The sequence below is a fragment of the Procambarus clarkii genome, chromosome 39 (genome assembly GCF_040958095.1).
Source record: "Procambarus clarkii isolate CNS0578487 chromosome 39, FALCON_Pclarkii_2.0, whole genome shotgun sequence".
NCBI classification, from domain to species: Eukaryota; Metazoa; Arthropoda; class Malacostraca; order Decapoda; family Cambaridae; genus Procambarus; species Procambarus clarkii.
This window is the reverse complement of record NC_091188.1, coordinates 299,468-324,660: the sequence shown is the minus strand read 5'-3', so window position 1 is coordinate 324,660 and position 25,193 is coordinate 299,468. Positions and strand designations below refer to the sequence as shown.

At 40.5% G+C, this 25,193-nt stretch overlaps 2 protein-coding genes across 10 annotated transcripts in view; one reads left to right on the top strand and one right to left on the bottom strand.

Annotated features, from left to right (window-relative positions):
* Positions 1–14,081, bottom strand: part of LOC123760377 (uncharacterized) — a 47,745-nt gene extending 33,664 nt beyond the window's left edge. Inside the window, exons 1-5 of one of the 9 annotated variants that reach the window (XM_069338246.1) lie at positions 13,308–13,338; positions 11,375–11,428; positions 10,602–10,648; positions 9,224–9,339; positions 3,903–4,014 (exon numbers count right to left, since the gene is read on the bottom strand). In XM_069338246.1, coding sequence (XP_069194347.1) covers positions 3,903–4,014; positions 9,224–9,338 — 227 coding nt within the window. In that variant the 5' untranslated portion in view covers position 9,339; positions 10,602–10,648; positions 11,375–11,428; positions 13,308–13,338. Of the gene's footprint in view, positions 1–3,902; positions 4,015–9,223; positions 9,340–10,601; positions 10,649–11,374; positions 11,429–13,223; positions 13,713–13,943 lie in introns of those variants that run through there. The other 8 variants (XM_045746040.2, XM_069338247.1, XM_069338244.1 and 5 more) reach the window with 8 other exon arrangements.
* Positions 14,082–20,769: 6,688 nt separating this feature from the next.
* The window catches only part of CBP (sarcoplasmic calcium-binding protein), a 32,401-nt gene continuing 27,977 nt past the window's right edge, over positions 20,770–25,193 (top strand). The window contains exon 1 of the mRNA XM_045746047.2: positions 20,770–20,935. Within this exon, the coding sequence (XP_045602003.1) occupies positions 20,837–20,935 (99 nt within the window). The 5' untranslated portion in view covers positions 20,770–20,836. The remainder of the gene's footprint in view (positions 20,936–25,193) is intronic.

The window sequence follows — 25,193 nt, the reverse complement described above, 5'->3', positions numbered from 1 at the left end:
GGAAGCAAAAAACCCAAGGGAACCCAGATCCGAACCCAGGGAGGAGTCTAACTCATCAAAATTGTACAAGGGGGGGAAGGGGATAGGAAAATCCCCTCCTCCTGTAACAACAAGCCCCACACTGAGCATACCAACACCAAAGCAGGGTCAAACGGGGCCTGAGCCCCTCAATACAACTCCTCCAGGGTCCTGGGATCCTTCATGTCAGGACCTGGGACCGAGCCGTCCTCCAAACCCTCTGCCTCTGGAGAAAAAGCAGAGTCCACCAGAAAAGCAGGGACGAAGGGTGCCCACTGACATGACCCAAAAGCTCCGGCAGGAGGAACAGGCTCGAATGCCTCTACCGCCGATCTGGAAGAGGTAATCCCCAAAGCCGCCCGAGTCTCACCACCAGCACAACGTCTCCAGGTCGCTATGCATATATTAGACAGCTGCACAGTACCTTGCGCTCCAGCCAGCGACAATATTACCGCCTACCTAGGGTCAAACAGGTGTAAGAATCCCCCAGCTGACCCCCAGGGGCAGGCAATCACCGAGCAGTGACAGAACCACATGGAGGTAGTCTTTCCTGAACGGCTCACGGAAGATCAGCCTAAGCTGCAAAGGCGGTACTTACAAGGCACCTAGGGAAGATAGCCCTAGGTGCATGCAGCCCCAGTACTCTTGTGTTACTTCTGGCTCACAAACCATCAACACAAAAAAACAACACCGCTCTGCAGCACTGCTCAAAGGATGGAGCCAGAGTCGATCGACCGCCACAACACAACAGCCTCTTTAACTGAAGTAAGTAGCCAACACAGAAGTCTGAGATTCCCCTCCTCTCGGTCCCCATTTGGGAGAGGGGGGGGGGGGAGGAGGTTGCGCAGACGGCTGGCGACGGTTGTGGTGGCATCATGATTGTTTGCTTGTTTTTGATTGGGGAGTTCTGCTTGCTAGTTCAGCTTTCAGTTTGCAATTTTTGACCAGCTGTAGTTTGTTTTGGAATTCCTACCTTTCTGGGTGCCTGACCTGGTAGATGGCAGACAGACTGCTTCCAATTACACGAGGGGTGTCTATAAGCCATTACTCCTCGTGCCTCTCTTGAGGGGGATCAGGTTCTGGCTCTGGTCCCCTTTAGGCCTAGAACTCCATCGATTGACTGTTGCCACGATCAAATATATGCACATCAGCCCAGTATAGCTCCAGGGAGCCGAAGGGACTCTCCACAAAAAATATTAACATGACTTACTTTATCATTATTGTGCAGCCTGTATTCCCCTTTTGGCTAGTCAATGTTGCCTTGGTGTCCAAATATTGACAATTGTTAGATATTCTTTATTTCATTATGTCTTAACTTCCATGATATATTCCATGATATAAGATATATTCCTTGAAATGTAGTTACAATAACATCTATATCTCTATCTTGCCTTTCATATATAGAACTTTTAAGTTAATTAGCATATACAGTGGGGCCTCGATTTACGATGGTAATCCATTCCCAGAGACGTATCGTAAGTCGAAACTATTTTTCCCATAAGAAATAGAGGGAATTGAATTAATCCGTTCCACACCCCAAAAAATATTAACTTAAAAATAAATTTTACATATACTGAATACAATTTTTTTCTATAACTACAATACCATACATATGTTTATCTTACCTTTATGGAGGACTCTTTATGGCGTATAGAAGATGGTGATGAGGGAAAGGAGAGGTGTTACTGTTTGGAAGAGGAGTCCCCTTCCATTATAACATCGGGCAGTGATGACTTCTCTGGGGTATACTCTCTCCTACGTTTTGCCTGCATACCACAAAGACCTGGTTGTGGTTCACTGCTTGTCTCACTAAAAATTTGTCTAACAACACTTATTTTTCCCTTCGCTTTAACATTTGACTGTAGTGATGCATCGCAGTGACATTGAAAAGGTTAAGGCAACGGCCTACTACAGCTTGCTCTGGGTGAGTTGTTTCAACAAAGGTTTGCATTTCTTCCCACAGTCTACACCACTTCCTAATTGTTGAGGAAGGGACATTCTGTACTGCCTCCTCCTTCCCTGAAGAAATTTACTCGGCTGCCTTTATGGTCATCCTCACATGTGTTGCTCTCTCACCCGTCACCTGCCCTCGGCCAACAACGTGTGTCTGATGCCGTGGTGGTATGGTAGCTGTCTTCAGTACACCAGTATATCTTCATGCATTGTATTCATTGTTCTTACAGTATATTTTTGTATTAATTTTCATATTATCTTGTCCACCTTTGCATTATATGACTGCCAAGTGTTCTTAGTTGCCATTTTTGTTCATTAATATTTCAGTAAATTGTTTTAATTATTTATTTGATTTTCATTTGTTTCCACCTGCAACTTAAACACTTCAAGGACCAATAGCAGCATTTTTGTTTATTTATGTGATGGTGAGCCATACCATCTTGGTTCTGTATAGCTGCGATACCACAACAGGTCTCAATGTAAATTACACAATTGAATTGTGGTGTGCAGGACGCAACCAGCACACAAGTAATTTACTAAATATACATATACAACTGCACCGTATCTCTGCTTTCCCTTCGGTTAGTTTTTTGGCTAAATGATTTAAAATGTAGCTTATATTTCTGTCTTTCTGATGACAAAAATATTATGTTTATTACCATATCTAGATAAAATTAACATTGATCTTTAAGTGATTCCAATTTTTCCATCTATAGGGAGATCATCGCTCAAGGGGCCCTAGGTGTTCGAATACTGGCGATTATTAGGCATTTTTTATTTAACCTTATCTTGGCTTTCACTTAACACTTTACCTGACCCATAACACATAATGTGTCTGTATATGAATATACTCAGTGTATGTGCGAGGATACACTCTGCATCCAAAATTAAAATGATTGTTAAAATTCCGGTTATTGTTCGATTATTATGGGACAAGTTTTCAAATGCGTGCATTTCACTTATGAACAATTTGAGACCAAAAAGAACTACATAGCACAAAAATTGAGGTGGGAAGACTGGAAAGAGTATAAATATTTAAGTGCGGGTGGGTGGGTGCGAGCTCACGGGTAAAACTCGGCCTAACTTTGGGTGTGCTGTGGGTGGCGTGCCAAGCCATTTGACCTTATAAATCCCTTTAGTGCATTGTATTGTGAACAATTTGACACCAAAATGAATGATGAAGCACAAAAATTGAGGTAAAAACACTGAAAAGAGTACATATAAATATTTGAGTGCGGGTGGGTGCGGATTCATGGGTAATGCTCAGCTGATTTTCGAGTTTGATGTGGGTGGCGCACCAAGCCTTTTGACCTTATGTGCAAATATCCCTTTAGAGAATTCTATTGCAAACAATTTGATACCAAAATCAACGACGTAGCACAAAAATTGAGGTGGGAAAAGTAAAAAAAGAGAGTACAGTATAAACATTTTAGTGCGGGTGCGCGCTCATGGGAAACGTTAGGTTGACCTTGGGGTGTGCTGGGGGTCGGGCGCTGGTCCTAGCAAAGTGTTAAGAATGCCCGATTATGGTCCTGGACTATGGCAGATGCCCATGACTCACAAGGGCCTGAGGGGTGCTATAGGATTCAAACTAACTTGGTGTGTTGTTTGAGGAGCCACCGAGGGGTAGCCACCCCCGAAAAAATTTTATTTGTAAATATTTTGGGCACTAGAAACACCGAGCCCACTGACTGCAGGAATCATACAACTGGTGACACTGTCTTCCAAGCCAACATGTGATAATACTTTACAAATGCTGTTAGCAGTGTATGCTTATATCAAATTATGTTTATAAATGAGGTTAGTATTATAGGGGTTAAACTGAATTTGAGCTCAGAACCACTGGACTGCCAGCCCAGTATGAACACCATTCTGCCACCATACCTCAAAAAAAAGTTAAGGAACAATAATTACTCTCGTGCAACACTCACCAGTTGACAAATGAGCTCTTGCCAGCAGAGTGATTGCCCATTAACATCACATTAATCTTTTTTCTTGGCGGTAGTAGTTTGAGACCAAGGCTTGTACCAATAGCAACCAGACCTGTTAAAACGAACATTTTCATATCAAATTGAATGTAAACAATCATACATATGTTGAAAATACTATTGACAACTATACTGAACACAATACAATCACAGAATGGTGGATTATGGCTACTGAGTATATTGTGCACAATATAACTACAGACTGGTAATTTCCTAAGTGTAATTACCTAAGTGTAGTTACAGGATGAGCACTACGCTCGTGGTGTCCCGTCTTTCCAGTACTCTTTGTCACAACACCTTGAAACTACCGACAGTTTTGGCCTCCACCACCTTCTCACCTAACTTGTTCCAACCATCTATCACAGTTTGCAAGAGGAAATTTTCTAATATTTTTTTGGCACTTTTCTTTTGTTTCCTAAGCTTGAATCTGTCCTTGTTTGAATGTTTGTGTGCCTTTGAAAGGTATAAATGTTCGTGTCCCTTCACTGTATATTTTGTAAAATTTGGCATACACCTCATTCACTTCCTTGCCTAGCAACAAGTCTGCCCAACTAAACTAATTAAAGAATTTTCTAAGTTCCCCATAATCTCTTGAAATCAAGTTTATCAATCCTGAACCGAAGGAGCCACTACAAACCGAGGAGGAGAAGAAAGAGAGAAAAAGTACCCAGTCCAATGACCAGGAAGGCTCAGGCAGCACATGAGCAGGCCGCATGTGAAACAACGTCTGAGAAAGCTTGCAGAACGGAGCAGAAGTAACATCCACCCTGAACACAAGCTGAAGCAGCTCCACCAGCACTGCACAATACGTGGCGACAGTATTTGGCATAAGATGACAGTCCTGAAACAACCAAGAGAAAGGACAAAAAATCCTGATCAGACATTGAAGACAAACTACGAAGAGAAGAAAAGTGCAAAAGGACTGCCAGGAAACTTCATACTGCCGCCGAGACGAAACCCCCGCAGGTGGGACACCATCAATGAAGCTACCTGATCACCATACAAGTGGTGATAAACCCACATCAAAAAGACCAGACGTGAAAGGCGGAGGAGAAGATCGAACAATGTACAGGGTACCAGACTGGACCAATCTGCTGAAAGAGGCAGAGCCGTGGGAAGACCCTCGGGTTTGGACACTGAGCATGCAGCGCCTGAAACCAAGGCTGGGCCAACCACCAAGGGGCCAACAGGACTACTCTTCCCTGGCATAACTTCAAGCGAGCCAGGACCTGGAGCAACAACCAAACCAGGGGGTGGGGTGGAAGAGGAAAAGGTAATCCCACCTCGACCAGTCCAGCCAAAAGGCATCGACCCCGACAGCCAGTCAGGGAAGAGCGGCACATACCAGGCCGACGAGAAGGTCCATCTCTGGGCGCCAAAACGTCCGGCAGAGCAACAGAATGAGTCGGCGTTGACCATTTATTCCATGGACAGGAAGAAATTGAGACGGGCCATCTGCTGGGACAATGGACAACCCCCCCTAGATATGAACCGCCAGGAGAATCAAACCCCGAGAACTCAGCAGACAATTCACCCAAAGCAACCAGCCCCAAAGAGCCAAGGACCGCATCCAACCCCCGCGGATCAGACAATGAACCCCTGGGGAGCAGTCCAAATGGAGATGGATCGTTGATCCGTGAGCGACACAAACCCAAGGAGTACGAGCTAGAAACATGACTCGCAAGACTCAAGAGTCAAAGGTGTCACTGACCCAATGGGCAGCATGACTGAGGCAAAACAGGCGAGTGTCACACTGAGATAAGGGGACAGAGCAACCTTCAAACCCCTCACTTCGCGAGTTGGAACCCAGAGGATGCGTCCATTGGTCCAATGAGCCCCAATGGGGTTTTCCAGGACCCTTAGGCTGACTGCTAAGGGAAACCCAGGCAAGGTACTGCTAACCAGTTAGGCCCAAACTACCAAGAGAACTGCTAAAAACTGAACCCCTGCAACGTATGCAAAGACGGGAGCCTAGCGGAGAAACACTGACAACAGAAGGTGGACCTTAACCAAGAGGGCAGACTCCCACCAGGTGTAAAAAAAAAAAAGCACATTCCCAGAAGGAACAGAACCAGCCCCTGTGTATAATGAGAGACAAGCTGCACCGTACCCTAAGCCCCTACCGGCAAAGACACCACAATCTACCCATGGCCAAACAGTAGCTACGAACACCCCAGCTGGCCCCAAGGGCAGGCTATTTCCAAGCAGCGAAAGACCCCTACAGAAACTGTTCCCGAATGCCCTGTGGAAGGTAACCCTAGAACGCAAGGGCAGTACTTACAGGGCACATAGGGAAGGTGGCCCTAACGCTCCCAATACTGATTAATTACTCCTGGTCTGCACACTGCACTGCAGAAATACACAAGGCACAAAACTGCATTGAATCAGAGGCTACCTTGGAGTTACCTTGGAGTTTTTCCAGGGCTTAGCGTCCCTGCGGCCTGGTTGTCGACCAGGTCAGTCAATGACCGCCACAGTCAGACATCACCCGAGAACTGAATGGTGGAGCAACCGGAGTGGAGGAGGGTTGCTGGAGGCTGCACAGATGATTGGAGCGACGGTGAGTGGTGTGATGCTTGCTTGTTTAAAAATTTGGGGAGTTTGTTTCTCTGTTCAGCCTTTGGTAGCAACTAATTTTGTTTTACCATGTGGGATTTGTTTTGTTGTCCCTACCTTTCTGGATGTCAAACCCCAGTCGATGGTAGACATGGAATGCTTCCAAATACAGGGGGGTTTCCATAGGCCATTGTTCCTCGTACCTCTCTGAGGAGGCCAGGTTCTGGTTCGTGGTCTCCTGTAGGTAAGAACTCCAATTGACTGATGCCACAGTCTAATACATATATATCAGCCCGGCAAGCTTCGGGGAACTGTAGGGGGTTCTGACAGAAACAAAATCTAAAAACCAAACAAATATTCCTAAGCCTAGTATAGCACATATACGTAGTATATTATGCCTCGGTTAGCGTGTATTAAACCTAGCAAGCTTAAGTTTTCTTTCCAATATCAGCATAAAAGCTTATCTGGTTTGTCCAAATTCAATAGTACCAATTTCTACTTTCTAATTGCTCTTTATGTCAATATACAGTACAGTATGTACAATGGTCCTTATTGTTGCTATAAGTGCTACCTGAACAGTAAAATGGAGAATGGACCATTCTCAAGTCGACTGTGGTCCAGGACGGATCGAAATGTCGTCGTCCCTTCACTTTCTAGTGTGTGGTTAGGTCAACATATTTCAGCCACGTTATTGTGACTCCTCATCTGCAAGTTTTTACTGTTTTGTCATTTACCGACATGTGTTTTTGGTTTTATTACTACAACTGAAAAACAAAACAGGGCATGGTCAAGGTGGGTCAAGATCAGTAAGCTGAAGGCAACACATATAAATAGTAATACATAATCCTTCATATTTATGAAGAACTCTCTCTCAGCAGAGAGAAATAATAGATTTTTTTTCTTCATTCTGTTGGAAGGTGTTGTAATGTTGTAGCTGCAGACTCTATACACTGTCTCCTACTGTTAATTTATTCTTTGATGGAAGTTTAACATCCCCAGAGTTTATGTGGTGTTGCTCCTGGTTCCTGTGTGACAAGCATTGTTGGTGTTATCCACATGTTAGGTTTACAATAAGTACAGTACAGTACTTAGATATGAGAATTTATGAATATGCGTTTTGGGATGTTTCACCTATGAATACCTTGTCATAACTTTAACAGGGTATATCATTCACACAAGCTGTGATGACATTTCTAGTTCTGACTTTATTTGTATTGGCTTTATTGAAGGTGTTGCTTGTTTGCTATCTGTCATGTCAGAGGAATGAGCCATCACTTTGGTTAGTTTTTGCTTGTGTCTGTACTGATAATCATAGTTACTCACGTCTAAGCATTGAAAATTAAAAGCGGAGGAAATTAATTTCATGAAAACACAGCTGGGTTAAGTATGTGGGATGGGTAGAGCAATGAGAAAGTATATGAGAGATGTGGTAATAGTGAAGGGGATAAGGTGAATGAAATGTGAAGTTGTGCAGTGGGTGAAGCATAATACAAGGGGTACCACATTTTTCGTTGTTAATCCGTTCCCAAAGATGGTACGAAAACTGAAAAATACGAAAACCGAAACGAATTTCAACATAAGATATAATGTAAATTGAATTAATCCGTTCCACACCCCCAAATATATTAAAAAAAAAAATACATTTTATACAGAATAATACTCTTAGGTACCTTACCTTTATTGAGAACTCTTGTTGGCGTATGGAAAAGAGTGAGGAAGGGGGAAAGAGGAGAGGTGTTAGTGTTTGGAAGGGAAGTCCCACTCAATTTTTACAGCAGTGATGACATTTCTGGGGTACTCTCTTACGTTTTGCAGGCATACCACTAGGACCTGCTTGTGGCTCACTGCTTGCTCGTCTTACTAAGAATCTGTCAACAGACTTGTTTTTCCCTATGTTTTAAAACGTGTCTGTAGTGAGACATCACATTGTCTCACTGTGAATGATCTCTTGTTTTTCCTTTCTCGTCATCCTCACAACTATTTTCTTAGGTTGAACATTACCACTGATGTTCTTGGAACCCATGGTGTGATATATAATAAGAACTTTTATGTTCAGAAACCAAAAAAACAAAAAAACAATGAAATTCTTCATAAAGAATTCAAGCCCAATCATCACTAGGTGAGAGACACTGGTAAACTGAAGCACCATGCTTGCGGTGGACCCGTACGTGTATGAACAAATTCCGAAAACCGAGGCAAACAACGAGTACCGAATCAAATTTTTCTGAAAAATTGAGTACGAGTACCGAAAAATACGAGAACAGGGGCATACGAGAACCAAGGTTCCACTGTATATTTAAGTGAAATGGACACATTTGTAGAATGCCTCAGACTCACTTAGCAAAAACAAGGGTGAAAAATAAATGGATTATATGGTAGAGGCAAATGTCAAGTTTTGTGGAAAGGAAGAATTTAAAAAAAGAAAGGAAGAGTTTAATACAGTACCGTATAATAGGGAGGTGAATGAGGGGTCAGAGTGAAAGGTTTGTGTGGTGATAAGAACCTCCTGGAGAAACTTCTACTGTGACCATCCCCCTAATGGGGAAAGTAAAGCATCAGGATCATGGAAGATGATCATGGAAGTGTTAGTGGCTTTGCAGGAATACCAATTAATCACCAAAATCTGTATTGATAACCTATACTGTTTTATTTTGTATATATAAATAAATAATAAATATTTAATTGCACTTCATTTCCAAGTACTATACCATTATCAGGATCAGTGTAGAGGTCATGGCACTCCTTCAGAATCTTCTCATTCACCGTAACCGTAGCTGCCTCGGCAGTATTGGCTGCACTGCGCTGCTTCACCTTCCCAGACATTCTGAAATAGTTAATTGTCATATAACAAAACTAGAAATACTAGTCAAACAAAACACCTCCCTCCTGCTGCTCCCCCCCACCCCCCCACTCAGGACTCTCATTGGGCCTTACAAGCTCCAAAGTTCATTGTGGGTCTAAGAGAGCATCCCTAATTAGCAACACATCCTCAGGCAATGCTTGCCCATCTGGTAGTCAACCCCAAAAACGCTCTTATCTATTTTACTGTGTATTTAAAATAGGAATTTTCCAATACAGTATAGTGGAACCTCTGTCTACAAATGCCCCAGAGTACAAATTGTTTTGTGTATGAAGTTAATGTTATTGTAAAATTTTACTCGTGTACGTAGTTTGCCTCTGAATACGACATGTTTGTTGATACAGTACTTTTGTTCGTCATATGCATGGGTTCTGCTGGGCACAGGGCAAGGCATGCTCAATATCAGTAGTATTCTGCATAAAATTTATTTTTTAGTTAATATTTTTGGGTATGGAACGGATCAATTCAATTTAGCGTATTTGCAATAGTAAAAAATGCACCCTCACATAGGATGCACCCCATATTTTACAAGGATATTTTGTGGAAAAAACTATATTAGTATGTTTCATCATACATTTATTTAAAGATACTTTAAAGTGCATTTTGTAACCCAACACTTACCTCCTCTAAGATCAGCTTAAAGTAAAAGCTAAGATCAAAGATTTTTTTTATCCTTTTTTTTATTCTTTTTTTTTAAGACTTTTTGATCAGGTAAGATCAAAAGCTGAGTAGTTTATATTTTGGGCAAGAGAATTGCCATACATGATGTGAAACTTGTATTTCTGGATGTGATATTTTGTGTTGCTGCATCAGACCACCAGGGTGGTACACCCAGTAGTGGTGCACCATCACGGCGCTCTGGTTATGGTGTCATTCACTCATTGCAAATGGCTGACAGGCATATGAAAATTTATTCCTTTCAAATTTCTAGGAGTATTTTACATTTAGATAGTGAACAAGTGTGTCTTAAAGGTAACCCAGTTGTTAAATAATGTATGACGTATCAGGTGTGGGTTATGTATGCTGGGTAATGTTATGAGATGTGAGCTTCCTTCATAACTGCCGACGTATCGTAAGCAACTTTTCGTAAGTTTGTTATAATAGACTAATAACTTTGCCCATTTTCAATATTTTATTATTAGTAACACTATTTACTGTAATAACTTGACTTGTTTTCAATATCTGATTACAGTATTAGCAACGATTTTTGTACCTAGCGAACTTACCCAGTATATTTGTCCAGCTCGCTAGCCTATGGAGCTTGATCTCACATCTGTAATACAACCGTATTAGACACAGGGCAATTTTTTGATACAGTACATTTTAAAATGTAAAAAAAAAAAAACTTATACACCAGCAAATACGGTACATTTTTCTTATGGGAAAATTAGTTTCGGTGTACAATCCCTCTCTAGGAACGGTTTAAATTCGTAGACAGAGCTTCCACTGTATAAAGTAATACTGATTTATTATACATTACCATATTATACATATGTTAGGTTAGGTGTTTAAGTTTTGTTGACAATTATTTGTAATGTATGGGTAAAGCATTTACAAAGTTGCAATGTGAACAAAACTAATCAGTGGAGGACTTTTCAAGAAATGTTCCAACATCAATTGAAAGTCTTTTGTAAACCCCTTTTCATTCAGAATTTTGTCGGCTAGATTAATGAGCATTTGCCTATGTTGATGAGGATGGGCTGCTAATTAGCATACATCAATACTACACCAATTCTTACATTACTATGGGGTTATGTGGATAAATTCATTGTTTAATTCTTTAAAAGCAAGTGGACTGTATTCATTGTGTTCGACACAATTCCCACATTTAGGGCAAATTATTTTTATATGAATTAAATTCAGATCTAGTGCTTTAATTTAACTTCTATTTGATTTGATAATTAAATTTATTTATTTGTTGAAAACACTTGATTATTTAAACTGTTAGTAAACATTAAAACAGCTTAGCTGTTCAGGAGATCCGTAGACCAGAGCATACATCTAGGGTTAAATGGCAGCCACCTGCTTGATTCGTCAATGCTGGAACCACCACCTGCCAGCAATTTACAGTATAGTATTTGTTAAATTGGGAAATCACAAATTTGCCATTATTAAGTCATATGTAAGGTAAGAATTTGCTAGCACTCAGCAACAGCCGAGTGCTGCTGAGTGCTAGCAGCAACACCTGGGTGCTAACAGCAACACCTGGGTGCTAACAGCAACACCTGGGTGCTAACAGCAACACCTGGGTGCTAACAGCAACACCTGGGTGCTAACAGCAACACCTGGGTGCTAACAGCAACACCTGGGTGCTAACAGCAACACCTGGGTGCTAACAGCAACACCTGGGTGCTAACAGCAACACCTGGGTGCTAACAGCAACACCCAGGAGGCAACACCTGGGTGCTAACAGAAACACCCAGGAGGCAACACCTGGGTGCACCTCAATACATCTATCTGAACCTAAAAAAGGTTTTCAAGAGTTCCACATAAAAGGTTGTTCTGGAACTGGAACATATTGGAGGATGACAGGTAAGCTGCTAACATGGATGAATTCTTTTTAACCGATAGAAAAATGAGGGCAGTAATCAGAGGCAATGTATCGGACTGAAGAAATGTCACAAGTGGAGTACCACGGGGTTCAGTTCTTACACCGGTAATGTTCATTGTCTACATAAACGATCTGCCAGATGGAACACAGAATTATATGAATATGTTTCCTGATGATGCTAAGATAATAGGAAAAATTGGAAACTTAGATGATTGCCATACCCTTCAAGAAGACCTGGACAAAATAAGTATATGGAGCACCACTTGACAAATGAAATTTAATGTGAATAAATGTCATGTTATGGAATGTGGAATAGAACATAGACCCCACACAACCTATAAATTATGTGAGAAATCTTTAAAGAATTCTGATAACGAAGGAGATCTAGGGGTGGTTCTAGATAAAAACAACTATCACCCGAGGACCACATAAAGAACATTGTACGAGAAGCCTATGCCACACTTTCTAACTTCAGAATTGCTTTTAAATACATGGATGATGAAATACTAAAGAAATTGTTCACGACTTTTGTTAGACCAAAGCTAGAATATGCAGCGGTTGTATGGTGCCCATATCTTAAGAAGCACATCAATAAACTGGAAAAGGTGCAAAGACATGCCACTAGTGGCTCCCAGAACTGAAGGACAAGAGCTACAAGGAGAGGTTAGAGGCATTAAATATGCCGAAGCTAGAAGAAAGAGACGACACGATCACTACGTACAAGATACTAACAGGAATCGATAAAATTGATAGGGAAGAATTCCCGAGACCCGGAACTTCAAGAACAAGAGGTTTAAACTAAGATTTAAACTAACTAAACAAAATTGCCGAAGAAATATATGAAAATTCACTTTCATAAACAGAGTGGTAGACGGTTGGAACAAGTTAGGCGAGGTGGTGGAGGCCAAGACCGTCAGCAATTTCAAAGCATTATATGACAGAGTTTGGTAAGACGGGACACCATGAGCGTAGCTCTCATCCTGTAACTACACTTAGGTAATTACCTGGGTGCTAGCAGCAACAATGATGTCTCCTGGGTGCTGTTGCTAGCACCCAGGTGTTGCTGCTACCTAGATGCTAGTAGCAACACCCTGGAGACAACACCTGAGTGCTAGTAGCAAAACCTGTGTGCTAGCAGTAACACCCAGTAGACAACACCTGGATACTAATAGCAACATCTGGAGGAGCCAACACCTAAGAGCTAGCTAGTAAAACCGTTAACAAGGGAAGCAACACCTGTGAAGGGTGGGAGGCAAGACCTAGGTGTAAGCAGCAACACCTGGGGTGGCAGCAATACCTAGGAGGCAGTAAAGCCGTCACCAAGACTTGAAGCAACACGTGAGAGGCAGCAGGAGCAGGAGGAGCAACAAGGGTGACTCACTGGAGGTGTTGTGTGGAGGGTGGTGACGTCCGCACTGCCTGGGACACTGCTCCCTCACTCTCCTCCCTTACAACACTCATTATATACTCACACTTTACCAGTACACGCTCCACTGAGGCCGGTAGTGTGTGTGGTGGGCCGAGGGTGGGCCGAGGGTGGGCCGGGAGGGTCAGCAGGGTGTCGCCCCGAGGAAACAAGTGGCAGTAACTGGAGTGATTCAGGCAATTCTGGTCCTTCCGGCCACCAGCACACTGGCCGGCCGGCCACCATACATCACTATAGTGGGAACACCGCCTCCGGTGGACCACCTTATTCCTCCTCCTCTTGGCTTCCACTCAATCAATCAATCAATTAAATATAGGACAAGATACCCTGTGTGCTGTGGCCAGTGTGCTGCTGACCGGAAGGACGAGAATTGGTTCCACTCCACCATGAAACCAACGATATATGTCACCAAACCTGACAATATTATCAATAAATATTATTTATATTTTCATATTATGGCTTCCACCTCTGGCGCAATTGTGTGGATCCATAGCCTCGGAGAAGAGAATAAAAGCTACAGTATTATTGTACAGGCGCGAGAGGTACATAATAATTTACACGTGGAAAATATTAGAGGAGCTGCTCCCAAACCTGCACACAGAAATAACATCACATGAGACCAGAAGGCATGGCAGGATGTGCAGAATATCCCCATTGAAAAGCAGAGGAGCAACAGGTACTCTGAGAGAGAACTCTATCAACATCAGAGGCCCGAGACTTCACGCTTCCACTACACATTAGGGGCATAACTGGCCGACCCCTCACAGTGTTCAAGAGAGAACTGGATAAGCACCTCCAAAGGATACCTGATCAACCAGGCTGTGACTCATACGTCAAGCTGCGAACAGCCGCGTCCAACAGCCTGGTTGATCAGTCCGGCAACCAGGAGGCCTGGTCGACGACCGGGCCGCGGGGACGCTAAGCCCCGGAAAGTAATCCCCTTAAGCCCCTTGAGGTTACCTCAAGGTAACCTTAAGGTATTATTAAGAGACCTTGCAAATTTTCCTTGAATACCTCATTAGTATTTCCCTCTACTACCCCTACTTTTTAAATATTTCGTGCAATGGAATTTATTTATTTAATGTATTTTATTACATTGTTTTAGATCACAGAGTGTACACATATTTACGTGAATTTACTCTTCATTGACCTGAGAAAGGCCTTTGATATTGTAAACCATAAGTACCTCTTACTTAAACTTCACCATTATGCTATTCGAGGCATTGCTCTGAACTATATTTGTTCCTCTCTGAGTGACTGACACCAATATGTAGCCATCAATTGCATAACCTCTCCCACTCTACCATTGACAGTAGGGATGCCACAGGGCAACATCATGGAACCTCTCCTATTTCTTAAATAAATTAATGATATGTCAAATGTTTATAACATTCTTAAATCTATACTATTTGTTAAACCTATACTATTTGTTGACAATACTACCGTCATCTAATTTGACCCTAACCCCCACACACTAAATAACATTGTCAACAATGAATTTAAAAAAAGTCCACTCATGGATGCCAATCAACAAACTTACACTAAACATAGAAAAAGGCTTATATTTTGAATGGCATCTACCCTTCAGACCGAACTTTTTGCCTTGCTCCTTGCACTGAAATGTGTACAAGTCTCCAAACTTGATACATTAATTGTAAGCAACTCTTTATCATCCTTAAATGCTCTCATCTCCTTAAGACATAACTGTAACATGCTCGTGTCCGAAGCTAGACACAAATACAACAAAATTATTAATGATGGTAACAGTCCATTTCATGTGGTCTCCATCTCATGTTGGCCTCCGAATGCATGATAGAGCTGGCGAGTTAGTAAAAGAATCTTGCTTTAGAGGAGACGTTGAGTGTAACCTTTGATTGTCAATGAGCAATCTGACAGCAATAGTACACCAAGAACTTCAACAAAGTCTTGTAGATCTGAGGCAAAGTGAAATCGACACCAGTAATTCTATCTATCATCATACTATCATGCAAGAGGAGCCACACATCCATGGTTCATAAAATCAAAGCAGACTTCTAGATGTTACTACTGCTCGGCTTAGTCTCGGTTACAAGTATCTCTGGGAATTCTCATTATCTGCTGCTACAAAAAAAAAAAAAAAAAAAAAAAATATATAGACCAGATCAAATGTGAACTGTGTCAACAAAATTATTCGCACACACTCCATCACTATGTGATGGAGTGCGAAAAGATACGTGAATTCAGAAACAATTCTATAACCAATGTTCCAGCGGTGTGTCAATATTTCACTCAAAATGACCTGCTACCAGAAATTTTAGCCAAATATCCCCAGTTTGCTAACTGTAGGTAGTAACTAAGTGATTGTAACCTATCCACCGCTGCCCACTGGATGGGGGGGGGCGGTGTGCAGGACAAACTTTTTATTTATTTATTTATTTATTTATTTATTTATATACAAGAAGGTACATTGGGTTTGTGAGAATACATAGCATAGTATTTACAATCTTGTAAAGCCACTAGTACGCGCAGCAGGTCCTTAATCTAACAGATAATTTTAAGTAGGTAAATTCTAGCAGATTTAATAAAATGATAACTGATACAATGCAAGAAAAAAAATGAGATGTGAGAGATAAATAAGTATATTACAGCACATTGGTATATTAAAGCTCTGATTGATTACATTAACAGCTTGATTGGTAATTTAAACAAGATTAATAGGCACCATACAGCAGATTGATAGCACATATAAGAAGACAGCAATGATCACATTGGTAAAGATGTTCAGATTGGGAACATAAAGATTGGGTAACAATAGATACAGTGCAATTTTAAAACAAGGTAAAAAACTATGAAGATGAAATTAGGTACTTTTTAGTTTTGTTTTTGAATGACGCAAAAGTTGGACAGCTTTTCAATTCATTAGGGAGTGAGTTCCATAGACTGGGTCCCTTAATTTGCATAGAGTGTTTAGACAGATTAAGTTTGACTCTGGGGATATCAAAGAGATATTTATTTCTGGTGTGGTGATAATGGGTCCTATTACATCTGTCCAGGGAGAGTTTCAGAGCAGGATTTGCATTGAAAACAGGGTTTTGTAAATGCAATTGACACAAGAGAATTTGTGGAGTGATATTATGTTTAGCATGTTTAGGGAGTTAAACAAGGGGGCTGAGTGTTGTCTGAAAGCAGAATTTGTTATTATTCTGATAGCAGATTTTTGCTGGGTAAATTGAGGTGGTTTGCAGTGGTTGAACCCCATGCACAGATACCATAATTAAGATAGGGATAGACTAGTGCATAATATAGAGATGAGTTAGGTGCATAATATCTGATTTTGGAGAGTATACCAATATAGAGAGTATACCAAACATATCAATTGTGACACTATCTTTCCATATGTGTCAGTTGCTTAATTTGAAACTGAACTTGTGGTCGATCTCGAACCCATTGACTATGTGACGACTTATACTGAATTTTGTAACTAGTTCATCAAGATTGTAACTTGCTTAGCTAAATGAATTGTGGAGTTCAGTCCCTGAGCCCATTATGTGCCTCTGTAACCCTTTCCATTACCGCCCACAAGGTGGGTATGGGGTGCATAATAAATGAACTAAACTAACATAGAAAAAACCTACTACATTTTATTTGGTAATAAATCATCAAATCAGATTCAACCTTATAGACAATGTTAAACATTACTACTATAAATGAGGGATATATATATAGTCCCTAGGCCTATACATAGACAGGAGACTGAACATTATCACCCACATGCAACTCATAGTCAAAAAAGTCTCAAATGTCCTTCTTATGTTCTTATGTTCTACGGTATCTGTGCATGGGGTTCAACCCCTGCAAATTACCTCAAGCCTATTGGGCTTTGAACTCTTACCAAATGTCAAGATTCTGGACTTTATTGGATTGAGGCTTATGAGGTACACTATTGAGTACAGTTTAAAAAGTGCTGGTATCATTCTAAATTGTTACTCTTTCCACAAACAAAAGTAAAAAATATAAGAAAAATAGCTTTTATACATAATGTAGTGTGTGTGTGCTTTGCGCCCGGAGAGGCCACTCCAGACCGACTACCAGAGCGCAACTTAAATAGTCTCCTGAGACTGATGGATGCCTATTATCACTCAGCAAAAATCTGCTATCTGAACTATAACAAACTCTATCTTCAGACAACACACAGCCCCTCTGTTTAAATCCCTAACAGACAAACATCTGGCATCAGGTACCTGCGTAAAAATGTCGTCAACATACCTGCAGTATATGGCGGGTTTCAAGCCTGCACTTAAGAGGCACCCTTCTTGAGCCCAGATGGGCACATGTATAAGCAAGTTGATGGGGTCGCCATGGGTTCTCCCATAGGTGTCCTGTTTGCGAACTTCTATATCGAACAGAGGGTCTTAGTTGACATGGACTGCAAACCCGTCATATACTGCAGGTATGTTGACATTTTTACGCAGGTACCTGATGCCAGATGTCTGCAGAAGCTGAAGGAGGCATTTATGCATTTGTAATTCTATGTTGAGTTTCACTTACGAGATGGAGAATAATGGGAAGCTGCCCTTTCTGGATATAACAGTCACGGAAAGGAGCGGAGGCTTCCACACTGCAGTCTACACTAAGGAAACAAACATAGGAAGGTGCCTCAATGCCAATAGTGACTGCCCAGATAAGTACAAGAGGAGTGTTGTCAACGCTTACGGCGACCATGCTCCCAGCCACAGCTCAGGATGGAAGCAAGTCGATGAAGAACTCTATAGGTAAGGCAGGTCCTAGTCAACAACGGCTTCTCTAACGGTTTTGTTGAAGATATCATAAAAAGAAAGGTGAAATGCCATGCAACCTCTGAAGAGTCAACCAACACAACACTTGTACCCCCTATTAGGTTACTTTACAGGAACTTTTCGACGGCTCATAAAACGGAGGAAAGGGTCCTGAAAGATATTGTTGATAGGAACGTTATCCCTACAGACAAAAATCAGAAAATACAATTGACAAATTTACTATAAAACAAAAAAACGGCCAATCTACTCATGAAAAACTCCCCAGACACCAAGCAGAACGCCTTGAAGGAAACCAACGTCGTCTATGCCTTTAAATGCCCACTTGGGGACTGTAAGCCCCAAGGAACTCAGTATATAGGCTAGACAACAACGTCTCTTTCCAGGCGATTAACAATGTATAAACAACAGGGCTCCATCAAGGAACATATAATCTCTTCTCACAACCAGACCATCACCAGAGAAAAAAGTCAACACCAGCAATCAACAGCCAATTAATGCACAGCTATATTCTACCCACTTCAAGACCCCGAACATCAAGCGCATGATGCCCGGCTTACTGGCCTTGTTGTATCTGTTGTGTTACAATTGAACTAATTTTATGTTTAAATTCTTTGTTGAAGCTGATCTTAAAGTTGTGGATGGAGTGGCTTACATAACTTACTTTTTCAGTGTATTCCACTTGTTGAAAACCTGTAAACGGTACGAATATTTTCTTACATTCTTTTGGTTCATTTTCCTTTCCAAATCCGACCTGTTTTCTTTTGTACTACTTTTAGTTTGAAGAAGCCTACCTTGTCCATCTTATCTATTCATCTCAGTATCTTGTATGTTGTGACATATCACTTCTGTTCCTTCTTTCCTCTAGGGTTGCGAGATTTAGTTCCATCAAATGAACAAATTCACAAGAGCCGTGACGAGGGATCGAACCTACGTCCGAGAGGATCTCAGACGCTGCCTTAATCAACTGAGCTACGACACGGTTAAAAGAATTGCAACCGGGAAATCATCCTGATTTACCGACGGATCCTTAATTACTAATATTGGGGAAGTGGGTAGTACAAGATACAGTGTGAGTTTAAAGCACAAGGTAGGAAGCTATGAGGATAAATGATAACATAGCATGAGTTCTGACAGCAGGCAGATTGTCCGCCTTGCTAATACGTGTATGTGTGTTTTAGCTAAGCTAGGCTTGCTCTCTCTTGTCAGAGAATTGCGAGTGTAAGGTTCCTCACATGTATTTCAGTATGTATAGATGTGTATACGTGAATACTATACATGTAACATTCACATATACATAATAATAAATATTGATAATAATAATAAAATAATAATAATAATTTACTTGCAAGAAGATACAATGGGTTGCTAAAATTACATAAGATATGTGTGTTGTGACCTGTCCTCTTATGAATTACGTCTGAATTCGGCCGTTTGCCTGTATGGCCAAAAATGAACGTAATTTGAAAATGAAAAATAATTGAAAATAAATTTTGGATTTTTTTTCCAAAACAGCAAGTCAAGGGTCCTCTAGAAGGTTAGGAGGGAAAGAAGTTCTCCAAGGGTTTCAAAACATCATGAAAGTCGTTAATTGAAAGTTTCCTCTCCTAACCTTTCCGAGTAAGCCGGAGGACTAAAACAGAAAAACGGGAAAGTACGTCACTTTCGTGAGCCGATTTCATTTCAAATTACGTCCATTTTTGGCCATAGCGCGCATACCTGCGAAAAGCGACGTTATTTTAAGAGGACGGGTTGCATGCAAAGCCACCAGCATGTATAGCGTTTCGGGAAGATGCATTCACACTCAGATGCTTATATATACACGTTTGGTCTGTTTTAGGGTAAGTTTATTATTATTTTTATTAATTATTATTATTATGAGGAGAAGGGAGTTTTTGGTCAGTATTTCGCCTAGGAAACTTTTGTAGTTTTGCATATTAGTTTTCTTTAAGGTATGTATTGGTACTGGCGAATATTCAGTGGTGAAGGAGCGTGGTGAAGGGGGTAGGGGCTGGTTTGGAGGGCTTGAGGTGGGTGGTGTTGATGGGGGGAGTTGAATGGGGGTGTGGGAGGGGGATGCAACATAGGCTAGCCACGTCCACCGCCTGTCGCTAAGTGCAGTAGCTTCACCGCAAGAGTCCAACCTCCACCACTGGTAATTTTATGTTGCCAATTAATGGCTATTAACGAATACCTGTTGAATCAACAATATATCTACACTGAATTATATACACACCGCAGGGTCAATATATCAGCTATATATATTCTAAGAAGCCGTCATGTTTTATAATATTCATATATTGCTGATCATGTATAATTGTTTGCAGAGTTCTCGTGTAGTTTTATTGTGTTATTAAAATAAAATACTAAATAGGAATTGTAAATATATATGCAATTTTCTGGACCAAATGGGTGTGTGGCGACCCCCAGCAACAGGAACACTAGTGCGCCTCCTATACCTAACATAATCTTACATTAATATATACCAACCACTAGTAATATACCACTCCTGTCGCTTCCACCACAAAGTCTCTACAACTTCCTTACAAGCGAGCCGCAGATAACGACAATAATGCCCGAGCTTGAGCCTGTGAGCCTACGATTTCCACGAGGGTGTCCTAGATAAAGAGGGCGGCGGCGGAGGCATGGCTATTCACCAGTGTGAGTCCTGTGTAGCGTCAGTGTAGCGCCTGACTGTGCTGGGGTGTAGTCATGTCTGTGTCGCGAGGTGTAGTCTCCGCCTTCAGGACCCGCCAAGCCATATGTAGGCTGGCTTTTCCTCTGGCCGCTCTCCCCACTATTTTCACTAAGGTACAAAGCCACTGGAGACATTTTGAGTTTTGATATTATAATGGGCTTGTTTTTGGTTATAAATGCAGTGTGGGCGCATACATATATATGTATATTAATATATATACATATGTATATGTACACTAATATATATGTATATTAATCGAGCTTTATGCCTTATGATGATTGCTGACAGTTAAACAGTTGCTATATCATATAACAATTTTTATTGCAAATGGTGCTACACCGTTGACAAAGAAGTTATCATAAATTTAAGGCAGTTATGTAGCAATAGTTATAAATACGGTAGGCCTACTGACTGGTTACCTTAACCTTACCTTGGTTGTCAGTATATTGTTGAAATTCACAGACTTAGACTCATAATCATAAATTGAGGCTGCCAAAATTACAACATAATATTGACTGTAACACCTTGAAGTTAATAACAATAGTTATAATAGTATAATAATGTGACAACACCGACACATTTCTTAAAAAAATCCTTAAAAGATCTGCATCATTTTCATTAGGCAGATCGCAAGTCTACACATGTGCAATTATTGAGAGTAAATTATGACAGCCGTCTGACGCCATTTTTATCGTCAGTTATACAAAATTATATCTTGTTCAGGCGAATGTTGTTCAAATCTTTACCGGGAAGCCAATTCATACTTAACAAAACAATTTTTTTACACCAGTCAAATATTGAGTGCTATTTACCATACTTGAGGGATACATATTCATACATGTATTGGTTTCTATTCATTTATATGCTTTATTATATATAGTATACCAGTTGAGTTTACATCTCCAGTTTGGATGACATTGTTGAAGTGATCAGTGACGCAACGCATTGATGTCACCGCTTTGAACTGCAGTTACTAGCAATTTTGTTTAAAAAAAAACCTTGGTTATTTAGTAAACTTAATGAATAACAGGCAATACATTCCCAATGAAAACTAGGCCGCTCATACCGAATGAATAACCAAACCACGAAATAAGAAGAAATAAGTAATGAAATAATTTCTTGCGGACAAGTAAATGGTCATACCATCAAAATTAAATGAATAAACAAGGCATATTATATGCCTTGTTTATATATGTTATATAAACATATTATATAAATAACCAGGCCTGCTTATTAAATTAATAACCAAACTGTATATATGGATAACAGCCCATGCATGCCAAATAACTATGGTATGTGGAGTGTTTAATGAATAACAACCCATGCATACTTAGCGAACAACCAGCCCCTGTATAATTAACAACTAACCAAAGTCATACAGACTAAATAGCACCTCCATTTAGCCTTGAACCAACCAACAACTACTTGTACCCCATAACAACTACTTGAACCCCACAACAACTGTTTACACCCCATAACAACTACTTACACCCTACAACAACTACTTGAACCCACAACACCTACTTACACTCAACAAAACCTACACATGCCCTTAAAACTATATATTGACTCATAAAAAAGACAACTTACACTCTTCAAAAACTCCCTATGCCCCAGAAAAAATAATTAAATATACTGAATATATACAACATATATTTAAATTTTAACAACGGTTTTAAGTTATAATGCGGAGCTTTATATTAATTTTGCAAAACTAAAAGTTATAAGAAACATTTAGAGATATACTTTGAAAATTACCTGTACAATTTAAAAACTATGTAAGTACCTATAATGTAATAAGGTTACAGTCAACACTTATAATGTAATAATCTTACTAACGAGAAATTTACAGGATAATTCTTTTTGCAACAAAAACGTGATTAAACTATACCAATTTTTGTTTCTGTGCTGATCCACTTTGAAAAGAGATGACGATAAGGTGGTCTTGAGAAGCATAATAAGTCCATACCTTCATGTTTACATAAAGACATTAAATAACATATAGTTTATAACTTGACGGTGACATATAGTTAAACATATTATACAAATCAAATGGTACATAGCCTAAATTTAATGTTTCGCTGTATGACTTGCATAGCCTAGGAATTACAGTTGAGGAACATAATGTATAACAAAATTATTGTAAGGCAATTAAGATTTCAAAATGAGTTATAAGTCACCAGCAGATTAGGTAGGTAGGTATCAACTCTCCGTGTTACCGACTGCTTGTGTTGTGTTACCTTGTAGACTTGCTAACCTATTATATACATGTCACTGATTCTTAGTTATAATTTTTATGATCATGTTGATACAACGTCCGTCCTCATTCGTGTGTACCGCCGCTGCCACTTTGCTGCTCATCCAAACAAAGGCCAATGGCTCATTTCACCAAGGTGCTCTGCCACTTCTTCCTCTTGTGTATTTATTGTAGTGAAAAAGGGGGTGTCCACCCGATCCCTCACCCGGCAATACACTACTACAGTCGGGTTGTTGCCCTTATCTATGGTACTCTTGCGTGCGCCCAGAGCCCATTCACCTCTTCTCTCATAATTACTCCGCTTGCTTCTGCATGCCTTACTTACTAGTTGGGTTCCTTTGATAAGGCTTGTGTTCATCCTCTTCTTATGTTATTTCCTTGGGTGTTAAGAAGTAAACAATGTTCACTGTATTGGCTTAGGTCAGGGTGCAGTTTACTTTGTCACTGTTCCTCCATGTATTGCCTACTCGTGTTAGTAGGGTTCCGCCTCTGCACTGCACCCTTGGTGGTACTACGTAGTCTCCTCGGCTTAGCGCCTTCTTTTAATAATTACTCACTTGCACTGTACCCTTCATTTATTTTATTCCTTGAACTAAGTTACAGTCCAAGTTAAACTCTTATAATGTTAATGTTACCCATTGTTAATCTACTCAAGGAAAAATTTCCCTTATGTAAATTCCCCATTGTTAGCTCGCGCAGCCTCAGAAAACTTCTTGTCTCCCATCGCTCAGTGGCTTCCGGCACCCACACCATACAGAGAGAGAGCAGGCAAAGACTGCTCCTCTCGTTGACAGGGTCGGCGCCTGCTACTCTGGCGGCGTCTTGTGCTGGGTTTTCCTTGACACGCTTCCCAGTGGGCCCTCCCCTTCACTTTACTATATATGTAAATGTATATGTACGGCAGAGAATGAAAGGGGAGAGAGGGAGAGAGAGAGAGAGAGAGAGAGAGAGAGAGAGAGAGAGAGAGAGAGAGAGAGAGAGAGAGAGAGAGAGAGAGAGAGAGAGAGAGAGAGAGAGAGACAGAGAGACAGAGAGACAGAGATAGAGAGAGAGGGAGAGAGAGAAGTATATCTATGTCTTCCAACCCACGCCGGTATCTAACCAGCCCGATCACACCTCCCATACATTACGTCCTCCTTTGATGGAGTGATAGACGGCCGACAGGCCTTAATATAAACAAATACAACTCTTAACGGTGGATTACTTGGCTCGTGGGTCGCTGAAGACCGCAGCTAACTGCGTGTCGGTATGTGAATCCCCATTGTTAAATTTACCAACTACGACTACTACTAGTAGTATTAGTAGTAGTAGTAACCATTCTAGGCCTAAAACAGACTATATGAGGCCTAATATAGTACATATTTGCTATTCTAAGCCTAGGAATATTTAATTTTGGTTTTTAGCTTAATTTTTCCGGACTATAAAATAAATATTGCCACATTCTACTTTCTATTTGTCCATATTGTTGATATTTGTACGATCGTTCACAAAAGTTACTGCAAGAACTATCTTCTCAGAGGAGGAAGGGTTGCCAACCTCATATAATGTGACCCAGATACTAATCGGAATAGTTTAGTGAAATTTTTCTGCCCAGTATTTTTAGTTCGTGATTTATATAAAACGAGTCCATAGATTAGGAGAAAATTACAACTTGTATACTAGAATTGAACGTTTGATTGTATTCAGCAATATATTTCATAATTATAAACAAAATTCATAGCATATTTGATAGGCTTTAGCATAATAAATGATCTGCTAGCAAAACACATAAGTGTTAGTTCTGCCTATGCAGCAGATATTTGAACTATTTTTTTTAATTATGAATGAATATAAAAGTAAAAGCAAAAAGTTTGTATGACAATATTGTTTGTGTAAATATTTTCAGTTAAAAAATTATACCATTTCACAGCTTCTCTGCAAAAATAATTTTCTGTTTAAGAATTCTCTATAAGTGGCGTATTCAAGTTTATAAAATGTTTTCTAAACGTGAAGAAACAAAGAGAGAATAACGGAGCTGGGGCGCGAGCTGTACTCTATACTCTCCACCAAGAGGCTGCATTGTGGCGTAGAGTAACCTGTTTGTACTTTATATGCTAATTGAAAGTCAGAGACCA